Source organism: Gallinula chloropus (assembly GCF_964237585.1).
Source record: "Gallinula chloropus genome assembly, chromosome: 2".
In the NCBI taxonomy this organism is placed as follows: domain Eukaryota; kingdom Metazoa; phylum Chordata; class Aves; order Gruiformes; family Rallidae; genus Gallinula; species Gallinula chloropus.
The window spans coordinates 88,858,790-88,871,794 of NC_140086.1; the positions used below are offsets into that span (position 1 = coordinate 88,858,790).

General features: G+C 45.7%; 1 protein-coding gene across 1 annotated transcript; it reads left to right on the forward strand.

Moving 5' to 3' along the window:
• Positions 1–5,957: 5,957 nt before the first annotated feature.
• LOC311189191 (leukocyte elastase inhibitor-like) lies at positions 5,958–10,330 on the forward strand (the record flags this gene model as incomplete). The annotated part of the gene is made up of 7 exons (XM_084260795.1): positions 5,958–6,138; positions 6,410–6,472; positions 6,838–6,966; positions 8,044–8,161; positions 8,557–8,699; positions 9,235–9,402; positions 9,926–10,330. The coding sequence occupies exons 1-7, from the start codon at positions 5,971–5,973 to the stop codon at positions 10,328–10,330; spliced, it is 1,194 nt and encodes a 397-aa protein (XP_084116921.1). The 5' UTR covers positions 5,958–5,970.
• Positions 10,331–13,005: the final 2,675 nt, after the last annotated feature.

Consider the following 13,005-nt stretch of genomic DNA (forward strand, 5'->3'; position numbering starts at 1 on the left):
AATGATTTTTGAGATAAAAGCTTATAGAATGGTTGAGTTCAGAAGGGACGTCTGAAGGCCATCTGGTCCACCTCTCCTGCTCAAGCAGGACCACCTACAGCCGGTTTCCCAGGACCATGTTCAGATGGCTTTTGGGTATCTCCAAGACTTCACCACCTCTCTGGAAAACCTCCCTGAAACCCCTCATAAATTCTCAAATGACTCCAAAGAGAATTTTGTATGCATGGTTTCTACTGGAACAGGGTATGAAAACATGCATTTATAAAGGGGGTTAATTATTTACATAGTCAAGAAGGCCACCTTTTATATGGGGATAAATTAAGTGATTTTACTCTCAAGGAATAGGAGGAAAATGGTCTGAAGCACCCTGCTGAAGTTACTAATGTGGAAAACTGTAGCCATGAACTTCCAAGAAATGTGTTTTCTTCATTGCATGCTGCTGTCTAGTGAATTTTACTCCTCTCAGATGCAGATCTGAAAGACAGGCCTCTCCCCATGCTCAAAGAAATGAAGAAAGATTTTGCAAAGGGCAGTGTAAACCATGGAAATTACGTCTAAACATGGGAAGGTTTTTAGTCTGTTGGAGAAAAATAAAACTTGCTGCTGACTGGTAGGAAGACATTGCTAATTTGTTGGTTTGATATAAGTAACATCTTCAGAGGGATTCTGCAGGAGGCTTAACAAATTATAGTTTGCAGCATGCTTTATGATCCATGAACATGAAAATATACATCAGCTGTTTGCCATATAATTGGGCGTAAAGCACCCTCATGTTCTGCATTCATGATTACCATAGCTGATGCACATAGGAAATAAGAGTCAATGGCAAAAATAGACAGGAGCAGCACAATAAAAGAGCCAAGTGCGCAAACTACTCTTGACTGTCTAATCTGAAGGTGCAGTACAGCTGCAGCAGTAGCTCTTCAGGCTGTGTCAACGTTTCCCTTCTGGAGGCTGGCAGCCCAGTGTGCCTACTAGATGATGTTTTTGTTACCTAAAACTGTCTTCATACAATGTTTACACTCCCTGGAGAAGCTTTGAGCACTGCAACCTCAAAAATCAACAGTTTCTGAAAATGCAGGGATGGTGGGTCCTGCGATGAAGCAGCAAATGCCACAGAGTGGGAAAAAACCTCTTTGTCTTTTCTCAGAAGTGAGCATATAGTCCCCAATCCCCAGCACATCCTTTTTCTTCACCCTTGAATTTAAACAGGAGTTTCCAAGAACGCTGTGGGTTAGCGAAGGGATGGATCTGCACTTCCTACCAGTGAGTAATGTAGGGGCTCGGTCCTGAAAAGTGAAAGAAATTGAGGCAGAGGTTTGCAACAAAAGTCTGCCTTTCGCACAGGCTAAGCTGGGCTGTTCCTGTGCTGCCACACAGGGGTCATGAAGAGGTGTGGTGACCCGTGTGGCCTGAGACGTGTCTGGGACATTTCTGGCACAGGTTTTGCTACTGCCACAAGCTCATGAACTATGGAAAGACGACTAAAGTCGTTTAGGTAAAAAGCAAATGTCTATGCAACACAGGGTTTCTTTTTGTTACACCCCCCCGCTTCGGTGCACAGTTCCGAAGGGCTGGAGCAGGTAAGGCATCAATCCCCATCTGTGCAAACCAGGTGCAATGCCTCTTCTCTCCCTACAGAGAGCAGGCATCCCCTTTGCAAATGGCAAGGATCAGGTGCATCTGCTGCCCTGCCCCAAGACCCCAGAGCTGGAGAAGGTGGTCTTTAAAGGACCCACACTAACCCCACTCAGCTCTGCTCGGTCACTGATTTACAGCTGGTCAAACTAGTTTATAGTAACCGCATCGTATGGCAAAATATCTGGGCTGGTAGAAAAGCAGAAGAGTTACTAGGTATTGTGTTTTAGACCCAAAACATCCACACACATTTAAAAATCTCACACTCTGCTGACTTTAATATCCTGCATTACACTTACTGAACTATGTAGGATCTGCCTTGTTTTTATCCTCCCATCTGGAACTGGAAGTGGGAGAAACTCAGCTGTGATTGAAATAATGGTTATTGGCAAAATACATGGCTTTTAAGCTCTAAGGTGAAGACATGCTACTTTTCAGTGCCCGTGGCCTGAGACTAGATTTAGAAACACGATTCATGTTGAAAGTTTCACTTTCAGTGTCACTCTTCATGTTCGTGTTAGGTCTGAACTGACTTTCCTGTCAGTTTCCCCTCAGTGGTGACAGCAGGGCAGCAAGTCTCTGCTGCTCCTATTGAACCTTGGCACAGTGTATCTGGGTTGTACAGCATTTCAGCTTTCTTCTCCAAGCTGTGGGGCCACAGCCCTTCTTAGAGGATTCATTAGCAGCTGTGGATACTCTGTGACGGGGTGCTCATCATCTCACAACCTGGACCTTAATGTCACAAACTCAGTCAATAGTGAAATCTGCCAGCATGGAGCAGCCCCAAATGCAGGCCAGCAATAACCAGTCCTGCCTTTTCCACTGTCTTCAGTGTGCTGAGGGATTTTCTTACTGAAGGGTAGAGGGGTGACAGCTGAGGCGAAAGGCTATCTCAATCCAGAGCTTTCTAATAGGGGAAAGTCCCCTTAAACCATATCCAGATTATATTAATGCAACTATCATGTGATATCTCTACAGGGGCTTAGCGCTATTTTTGTTAACAGAATCAGCTGCCAGTCTTCTGTGAGAAATTTGGTATTCTGTCCAGAGCAGCATGGAGCACAGTGTCTCTTGGCCTAAAATAAACACAGAGCTCAGCCCACAGTTAGCCTCGAGACACCAGATGGAAGCACTGTGAGAAAGATGGCTCCTCCTGCCTCTGAAGTACAACAGCCTCTGGGGTCAAAAGCCGAGTGAGTGCTTTGGCAGCATGGTGCCCATTTCGTTGCTTACAAGTGATGATGACTATGATAGATCCTGGAAGACATACCCAGGGGTATCTCTTGCACCCCCCAGACAGGAGCGACTCCACCTTGCTGCCTTTTTTGCCTGTTTGGTGCAAGCCATCCAGAGGTGCAGAGTGACAATGACTGTGGCGCTCAAAAAAAGCCACAAGACCTACATGCATTTTAAGCCAAAACCATTGATGCCTCAAGCTCCCCACACAGTTCTGCTGAAACATGTGGGCTAGACCTAGTGATTACAAAACCTGGTTGATAGCTGGAGTACAGCAGCAAATACTCAGGGTTGAGCACCTCAGGTGGAAGTTCCCCATTGCCGTGTTTCACTCTCTGTGATATCATGGGGAAAATCCACATCCAGCCTTGGAGGGGCAAGGAACACCAGTCTGAACAAAGGAGCTCAGTGCTCTTCCCTGAACATGACCAGTGGTGCTGGCCATACTGAGCTCTCTGAAGTAGGGCTCAGTTTACCTTCTCTTGCCCTTTTCCTGCATGATCTCAACAGAAAAACCCTGTTCCCTAAAATTCTCACCACATGGGAGAATCCTGGTGACAGGATCTGTTCCCAAAATTGTGTAAGTGGGACACCTTCCGCCCTCTGGACCAAGTCCTGTAGCAGCTTCTTAGACCTGCCACCTCCTGACCCAAAGTCTGGATGATGCTCAAAACCCAAAATGGCATGTGCTGCTGAAGGCCACCAAGTGCTCCTTCTGCTCTCTGGCTCTTGCTGACGGTGTTGTAGTTTTGTGTGGCTGGGTTCTGGTGGAGGAGGGGGGTTGCAGGGTGGCTTCTGCAAGAAGCTTTCTGCAGGCCTGACAGAGCGAACACCAGCCAGCTCAAGGCCAGAGTCTTTGCTCACCAAGGCCGAGCCCATCAGCAATGGTCACAGCACCTCTGGGAATCACATTTAGGAGAAAAAACCTGCAAGCAGCTGCTTTTTGCCACCAGAGAAGGGAGTGAGAAGATGTAAGAAACTGCGCAGGCATCAAGGCCAGTGAAGGGGGGAGGAGGCGGCCCAGGTGCTGGAGAGAAAGATGCCCCTGCAGCCTGTGGAGAAACCCATGGTGGAGCAGATGTCCACACGCAGCCCATGGAAAAGGCCAAGACCCCACCTACAGCCCGTGGAGAGGCCCCATGCTGGAGCAGGGGAAGGGTGTGAGGAATGCCCCACCCCCTGCCTGGCTAAGAAGGAAAACATCTTGTGAGGAATTGATGGAAACCCCCATTCCCCCCATTCCCTGCACCTCCCAGTGCCACAAGGGCAAGAAGGGAAGAAGGAAGCGAAATCATGAAGAAATTTAAGTTACTCAGAAGGGAGGGGTGGGGGGGAGGTGCTTTAAGATCTGGTCACACTTCTCATTACCCGACTCTGGTGTCACTGTGTGTGCAGTGCAGTGTAATAAATTAAAGAGTTTCTTTCCTTTATTCTGTGCTGAGTCTGTTTTTTGCCTGTGACGTTGATTGCGGAATGATCTCTCCCTGTCCTTATCTCGACTCCTAAGCCTCTCAATATATATTTTCTCCCCGGCCAACTGAAAAGGGAAGTGATAGAGCAGCTTTGGGCTTCTGGCCTCCAGCCAGGGTCAAACCACCACATACAGGAAGGAGCCTAAGTGTCCATGCTGAGGCAGTCCCCACTAAACATAGCCCTCAGGCAGAAAAGCATGGTCCGGATCATTGCACCACTCCAGGAAGTTCTGGGTTAAACAAGAAATGACATGGTTATGGGCCCAGTTCTATCATCTGCTGGAGGACTGTCACGGCTCCCCATGAGGCCGAAGTTGTCAGATGCACATAAGTACTTCAGGGACAGGTGCCCCTCTGAACGCTGTGTATTGGATTCATTTGCTTTTTTGTTTCTGTTTCTCTTTTGCTGTTACAGAATGCTTTCTGCAGATGCTCACTACGTCTATGAGATGATTTCTCAGAGCAAACCAATGAATGCAGCATCACCAAGAGGGTGCCTCCTCCCTGGGAGGGGAAAAGACATGTTTCTTCATTTCACTACTTGTTTTGGAGGGTGAAACTGGGAGACTGGATTGTGTCTCCCTCTTTGCTGCAGGACATGAAAAGCCATTCTCCTCGTACTCCAGCTGTCAGCCCTTGATTTCCCCAGAGGCCCTTCTTCTTCAGAAATAAACTGGGCAGGGAGCCAGACTACACACAGCCAAGTTTCGATTTGAGAGACAGCAGCATACCACACTGCTCAGCAAAGAAGCTGTGAGAGTCAGCTCTTCCCAGGAGAAGGTAACTTTCTCTGCTTTAGCTTCTTTCAGGGTAGTGACAGGGCTGGAAACAGAAGCAGACTGAGAGCAAAGGTGTTGCAGCCGTGCACAAAGGCAGGCTGGAGTGTTTCTGCCTACAGGGCTGACTTCCTCATTTCATGGGCGCGGCAGTCCCAGGATATAGGAAGTGAAACAGCTTGCTTCGCAGCAGGAGGGAATTCGGTAATCCCTTTAAAAGGCAAAAGGAGATAAATGGTGCTTAAAACCATTGGGTCATGTATGAATTTAATACCTCAAATTCAGGAGGGAGAAGAAGCTCTTTCCACATTGTTTGGCTGTGATTTGGTAATCCAAGTCACTGATCTCTCTTGGTTGTTTTCATACAATCTGCTTCATGTTTTACATGATACACAAACAAAAAAGTTATTAGACAACATACTACAGTGAAGTACAGTGTCTAAAGGTAGATCCATGCATCTAAACCTTATAGCAGCTGCAAGATAAATAGAATGCTGACTATGTGACCGTATTTACACAGTGTACAGCCTTTAGAAATAAATAATCTGTATCTGGGGCATGGAACTGAGTGTGGAGCTAGCTGGAATAAACCAGAGAAGAGCAAGAGTATGGCTAAAGGGGTGATGTGCCCAGAGGTGGTTGTTTGGGTCAGGGTGTGGGGTACACTTTGTTAGGAAGCGCTAAGAGTGATTTGAAACTTGCTCCCAGGAGCGAGGCTGTGCTTGGGGTGCTGTTACCAGAGAAAGGGCCTGTGTTTACACCTTGGTCTGCACTGCGTGCTCAGACTACAGTGATGTTTGTGAGCTGGATTACAGAGTTGTCTTGTTACAGGGCTTGGTCACACCACGATGGACTCCCTCAGTGCAGCAAACACCAAGTTCTGCCTTGACTTCTTCAAAGAGCTGAGCAAAGTAAAAGGAATTGAAAATATCTTCTTCTCTCCACTGAGTATCTCAGTTGCCCTAAGCATGGTCCAGCTGGGTGCTGGAGGCAACACAGCTGAAGAGATGGAAAAGGTGGGTTACTTTCCCTTTTCCTGGGAAAAGGGAACTGCAGTTAGAGCCTTACATTTGGAAATTAAAAAAAGGCAGGAGCCTTCTGGCAGTCTAGGCCATGTTCTTCACAAACAGCAAATTGAAAGGTGTGTCAGCTGCAGGTCTTGAAGCTCTCCTTTCCAAACACGCTCATCTGAAATGCAGTGTCTGCAAGGCTCCAGTGTGGCCTCAATGCAGTATTTGTGTCATTGTTAATCTATTTACATAGATTTACATTGCATTTATATTGCAGGTGCTTCATATGTATGAGGTGCTGGGCACAGCAAGTTCAGGAACCAAGAGCACTGGTGGAAAGGTGAGATAGTATCTGAACTGTGTGATAACCTTGAACTGTGGCATGAAATGAAGCATGGCAAGGCAGCACTTCATTCGAAAGCATGTAAAGAGCAGAGCTTGACTCTGAAACCTCTGTGTGTGTGCAGAAGAGACCCCATTGCTTTGCTGTGTATTTTCAGGGTGGAAATTGCAGAAGGGAAGTGAGACATGCATGTTACTTCAGATGGTCAGGAAGCTCAGATGTATGTTTGTGGGTCTTTGCGTGTGCCTTGCCCCCCCCCCAGAACATTTGGGGAGAACAGCTTATTTCAGCATGAGGGCACACAGGATGGAGCTCCACGGGAGACCATCTTGCTAAGGAAAGTTTTCCCTTGCTGCTTGTAGTGTGAAGGACCTGGAAGAGCCCATTCTCAGTTCCAGGAGCTTCTATCTGCTCTCGCCAAAGCTGGTGCCACGTGTTCCCTCAGCATTGCCAACAGGCTCTTCGGAGAAGTGACATTTCAGTTCCTTCAGGTAAGTGGCAACTCTTTATTGGTTTTGTTGTTCTGAAAAACTTCAGTACTACACTTTAAACTCCTGCTAAAGACATGAAGATACACACTTGTATATTGCTGATGTGACAGAAAAGCTCTCACACATGATTGAAACACCAGGTGAGCGGAGTATAGAGTGTTTTGAGAGATTAAACAGGTGCTTGTAAAAAGTCAAGGAAGAATACCTGCATTTCACAAGGAGAAAATAAAAGAACTTTTGAAAGACTTGGATAGCAACTTTCAGCGTGATGTTTCTTCATGCTTTGATATTGGTTGAATTTGCACCGTTCATCTACATTTTTTAAAGTACTGCAACATATTTGCATCTTTAAGTAGTGCAGTTCTGAGCATTTCCACAGAAATCATTGCTCCAGAATAGGGAAAAAAAAACCCCAGTTTTCACAGGCTGTGAACTGGGATCTCAGGAAAGATTTCACCTCATTTTTCTCAGTCTCTGCACACACATGTGTATGCGGAGACCAGACTTTCATGGCCTGGTCCCAAAGCATTCTTTCTGCATGTTTGTGCTGTGCATGACAGGGAAAATGAAATCCTTGCGTGTTATTTGTCATTTGCTGGTGCTTCAAAGGGAATGAGGCTCCGCACACAGCAGATGAGAAGTGAGGCCCAGTTTGCCACCAGATCCACAGAGCAGCAGTGGGGAGGATGCTTTGCAAGGGAAAGGGAGAAGGGGCCATGAGGGATGACCAGGCTGGCAGCGTTACACCCTGCCCTCCCCAACAGCTGTCACTAAAAATTGTTGATGTGGTGACAAAGCAGAAGACTGTCTCACAAAGAACAGCAAAAGACAGTGGAGCTGGGGCTCTCTTACATGAAAGGTGTCCAGGAAAGGAGTTGCTTGGCTCCTGCCCATGTCCGAAAAGTCTCTCCTGAAGAATCACAGTGTGTTATGGAGAACATTAATACTTAATGAGTAGCCCTACACAGAGTTCTGACCTCCAGGTTGGGATCTATTTCTTGGACTCCTGTTTTTCCTTGTGTTCAAGTAGCTTCATGATTACCATCATGAGAACCACCTCGCTTCTCTGTCTTGCAGCAATATTTAGATTCCGCAAGGGTCTTGTACCATGCAGAGCTGGAAGCGGTGGACTTTATTAATGCTGCTGAAGAGTCCAGAGGGAAGATGAATTCCTGGGTGGAAAAACAAACCGGTGGTAAGGACAAGGCCTTCAATTCCTTGCCTGGGGAGTGATCATCAGAACCATGTGAGAAGTCATAGAATCACAACCTGGCTTGGGTTGGAAGGGACTTTACAGATCATTTAGTTCCACCCCCCCACCTCCCCTGGGCAAGGACACCATTAAGTCAATAGGTAGTGTTTGAGTTTCTTCCCTTTCCTAGGTGTAGCAAATTATTGATTTTTCTTGTGGCCACAAAACCAGCTTGGAGCATAGGATGGTCCCCAGCACCCAAGAGCTTTGACTTTGCTAAAGCTTCAGGTCAATTCTTGCAGCAAAATGACAGTTCTTCCAAGTGAGGAAGTAGCAGGATCATACTCAGTCAATGGTCAAAACGGAAACATAAATCACCCTTGTTTCTTGTTTTAAAGGGAAAATTAAAGACCTGTTCCCTCCTGGCTCTATTGATCACACAACAGTGCTAGCTCTGGTCAACGCTATACACTTCAAAGGACAATGGGCTATAAAATTTGAGGAGAAAAACACCAGAGAAATGCCTTTCATGCTGAACAAGGTACAGTTGGGAAAGAGCTGTATGGAGCAGGGCAAAGTGTAGAAAGTCATGGTAACCTGGGCTCTGCTGTCTGCAGGACAAGTCACTGCTCAGCTGAGGTTGAGGACCTAATTTATGCAAGTCAAGAATCTTCACCTGGTGATAGCTGTGAAAAGAAAGCAGCATCTTATTTCCAAATACTTCTGCAACAGACAGCATGTGTAGGCAAGCTTTGGTATCTCCTTGGAGAAGCTAAGTTATAGAGGAGACTTTGCTGAGGGCATTTCAGCCTTTCCTGAGGCTTGTAGTGGAAGTTGGCATCATTCTTTAGGAAAGAGAGGAGCAGTGCCAACTGCAGTGCAGAGAACAAGAGACCCTTAGTGTGAGTTTTCCTGGAGTTTGAGCCTCTACCAATGCCCTTAGCAATAATACATACTGGTTTATGGAGCATTCATGAAAAACAAGCAGGAAATGCCAAGCAGATTGGTTCCATGGGGTTTATTACCTGAATTATTTTGCCTGGTTTTTGACTGTAGATTGACTTTCTGTATTTTAGAGAGAGCACAGGAACACACTGATGATGTGTCGGGAAGGGAAATACAAATTAGCCAGGAGACAGGAAGAAAATCTGACAGTGCTGGAGCTCCCATACGCTGGAGAAGAGCTCAGCATGGTCATTCTTCTGCCAGAAAACATCTGTGATGAGTCTACTGGCCTTGAACAGGTAACACTCCCATGTCTGCTCCTGGAAGGAGAAACTACCTGTCCATCCAGTACTTAAACAACACTTCCCAGTCACACAGGCCAAACTTGTATCTTTTATTGTTACAGGTTTTATCTTGCTTGCTGCAGGCAGAACGCTGTTGCCTGCATAAAGATGAGAGTGATTAATGGGTATACATGTTGGTTCAGAAGAGCAGAGAAAGACAGAGAAAACCCATTCAAAAGTGACACTTTGTAGTGTTTCCAAGGGAATGAATGCCTATTTCACTAAACAAAACATAGCACTAGTGAAGGGAATTTCTTCCTTGCAAAAGTAAAGAGGCATGATGCCATTGTGGTGCCTGGTGAAAATCTGAACAAATGAGAAGGATCCCTCTGAGAAGGTTGAATCTGAACGTGCTACTCAGTAGCCACAGGTTCTGTCTTGGTCATGAAAAGCAAGCCTTTTCTTAAGGGAAAATGCTGCTGTGAGCATGTTGATCTAGTTTCTCATGACTGTGATTCCATGTGTTTTCTCCTTGCAGCTAGAAAGCACTGTCACCTATGAGAAATTAGCAGAATGGACTAACATGGAGAATGTGTCTCCACAAAAAATCGTGGTGTACTTGCCCCGGTTCAGAATGGAGGAGACCTGTGAGCTCATACCAGTACTGCAGGCTCTAGGGATGAGGGATGCTTTCATCCTTGAACAAGCTGATTTCTCTGGGCTGTCGAGGGAGCCTGGTCTGTTCCTCTCCAAGGCAATTCACAAGTCCTTTGTGGAAGTTAATGAAGAAGGCACTGAAGCAGCTGCTGCCACAGGAACGACTATAAGACTATTGTGCCTTCACATTCCTTATGAGTTCAGAGCTGACCACCCCTTCCTTTTCTTGATCAAACACAATCCAAGCAAGAACATTCTCTTCTTTGGCAGATGTTGTTCCCCCTAAGGGGACAGGTTCTACAAGAAGCAGGTTCTACTTCTTTCTTCCCAAAGAGAACTCTCCTTTCTACCACAGTCCTGTAAGGCAATGTATTGCTATCATGTGTCACCAGTGTTCCCTGATAACCATATTCCTGATCACAAGAAAAAAGCCAAGCTGCATAGGAAAGACTACTGGAAAAAAACTGTAATGATTCTTTCCTGCTTAGAGCTCTTCTCAAATGAGAAAACCATGGTAATGGAGCTTGTTTCATTCTTAGGCATGAAAACTCACTGGTATCATGTTGTCTAGACAGGGGGCTGTATAAAGTATAAAATAATGTATAAAGTTATGGCTGTATAAAGTCCAAAATAATGCCCCTTCTCTTTAGCTGTACAGCAAGGCTGGTGGTGGAACCAGTGTATAGGTGTTGCAGACCTTACTCCCCAGCCACCAAGTCCTAAACCAGACACAGCTCAGTGCTGAACCCCCTGTTTTCCTCTCACGTCTCCAGCAATCCCATCTCTAGCACCTTGACACCACCATGAGGAGAGGCTCTTGGCTGCTGTGACTGCAGTCAAACCCACAGATCATGTTCATGTCCTGAATGCAGCTCCACACAGATGTTGGATGTGAAGATATGTAGCTGCATTTGCCTCCCACTCTTCTACCCAGGCACCCCCTCCAGCCCTCCCCTTTGAGAAGGACCTTTGAAGTGACAAGACCCCTTCCCACAGGGGTAGAGACACAAAAGCTATCCCTGGGCAGAGGTCTTCCCATCCATCACAAGGGAGAGAAGTCCTGCTCCTCTCTGGACGGCCCTGGAGGCTTATCATCTTTGCATGGCTGTGATTTGGCAGCAAGCCATTGCAGTGTGGCCTAGCACCACCTCAGGGAGTACAGACCCATCAGTGTTGTGCCACAAGGGATCCCTAAGGGCATCAGAATGCTCCCATTTCCCAGCTGTGCAAGTCCAATTCACAGACACTTTCACAATGACACCAGCTGGCTGTCTGGCAGAACCCAGGCAGGTTTCAGAGGGAACCCAGAAACCCTGCAGTGATGTGTAGTCCATCTACACAACATTTGTGGAATGTCCCAAATATTGCTTCCTTCTCTTTTTTCTCTCCTGCTGCAAGCATCATGTATAGACACATTGGAGATCAATCATCTGTAGACACACATGGCATGCCATGAGTGCATATGGTTTTCCAGAGCTTGGTACATTTACAGCGATGAACTTGAAGCCTCGAAAAGCTGGAATCAGAGTCACTAGCCTTGGTATTAATTAGGTATTCATTACTGCAGCACTGGGCATGCAGGGGAACACTCCTCCTAGTTATGAACCGCTTTTAGCGAACACAAGATACACTCTGTCTCTTCATTGGTTGGTGGTCTCCTTTATCTTCAAGGCTGTTCCACTGTTACAGTGAAATTTTGTAGCTACTCTAACAAAACAGCTCAAACAGCTATAGCCATACTCCACTACTATCCAAAACATGCAAATTCTCCATATATTGAAGTTATATTAATTGTCTCTTAAGCACATCTATATCAGTCTATCTCGTATTATTACCTATCATTCAATCAAACTCTACCATAGAAGTCATTTTCACTATAGTAGTCCTGTTTAACTGTTTCCTGAAACCTTGCAGTATTAATAAAAGTATTCAAAGCATTTCATTGGTCTGTCTCTTTGAATCTTGATCTGAAAGATGCCTTTGGTTCTCACCACTTTTGAATATCCTGTCTATTGCCCATAGTGTTTCATCCATAAACTGAAAGTACTGAGATGTAATTTACCGCCAACAGGAACTTCAGTGTCCTCCATATGTATGGATCTGACTTGCTATTCTGCAAATAATTCTTTTAGTATCACTGGGAAACCTTGAAAGAAATCTCTTCCTCAAAACTCTGGTGTTTGACACGTGCCCAGAAAACCACACTCCTTCAAGACTGTAAGATGTTTTGCCTTGGAGAAAGGTTGTTCAAAGTCTGTAATCACTCATTCTGCCAGTCCTGCAGCCCTCTTCTGTAGATCTCTGTGTGGGATTTAGTGACTATTAGTCACCCCATAGTGTGGAAAACTTCAGTCATAATTGTTGAGATTCACAACTGGGACAGAGAGAACTGAGCTGTAGTGCTGTACTGCTCCCCAATGGGTCTTACCATGTTCTTTCTTAAACAAACTCCAAATCAGAGTGGAAGATAAAATGATCCTTCCATCCTCTAAATGTGCCCATCCTTCGGAAGGGATTTGCACTCCAAGTTCCAACGTTAATTCCTTATCCAATTTAGAATATTTAACATTTTCCTGATCACATAATTTCAGTTTATGGGCTTTACTATTCAGAATCAGAGTTAAAATTAGATTTCCAGATCTCCTTCCTGCGGCCTGCTTAGCCTTGTTATTGGCCAGTCTATTACCTTTTTCTGGAGCAGTGTTACTTTTCCCATGTCCCTGACTGCATGATGGCAACCTTGGCTGGTACTTGTACTGCTTCCAAGAAGCAAAGGATTTCTTCTGCGTGCTTATTGCGTTTCCCTTTGCTCGTTGCAAGCCCACACTCTTTCCAAAGTCCTCCATGGGCATGCACAACTCCAAAAGCATACTTAGAATCTGCCTCGTGGGTTGGGATAAGGATAGTTTACTGGAATAGCAGAAAGAAAGATACAACAATGATAACAGGACTTTATAGCAA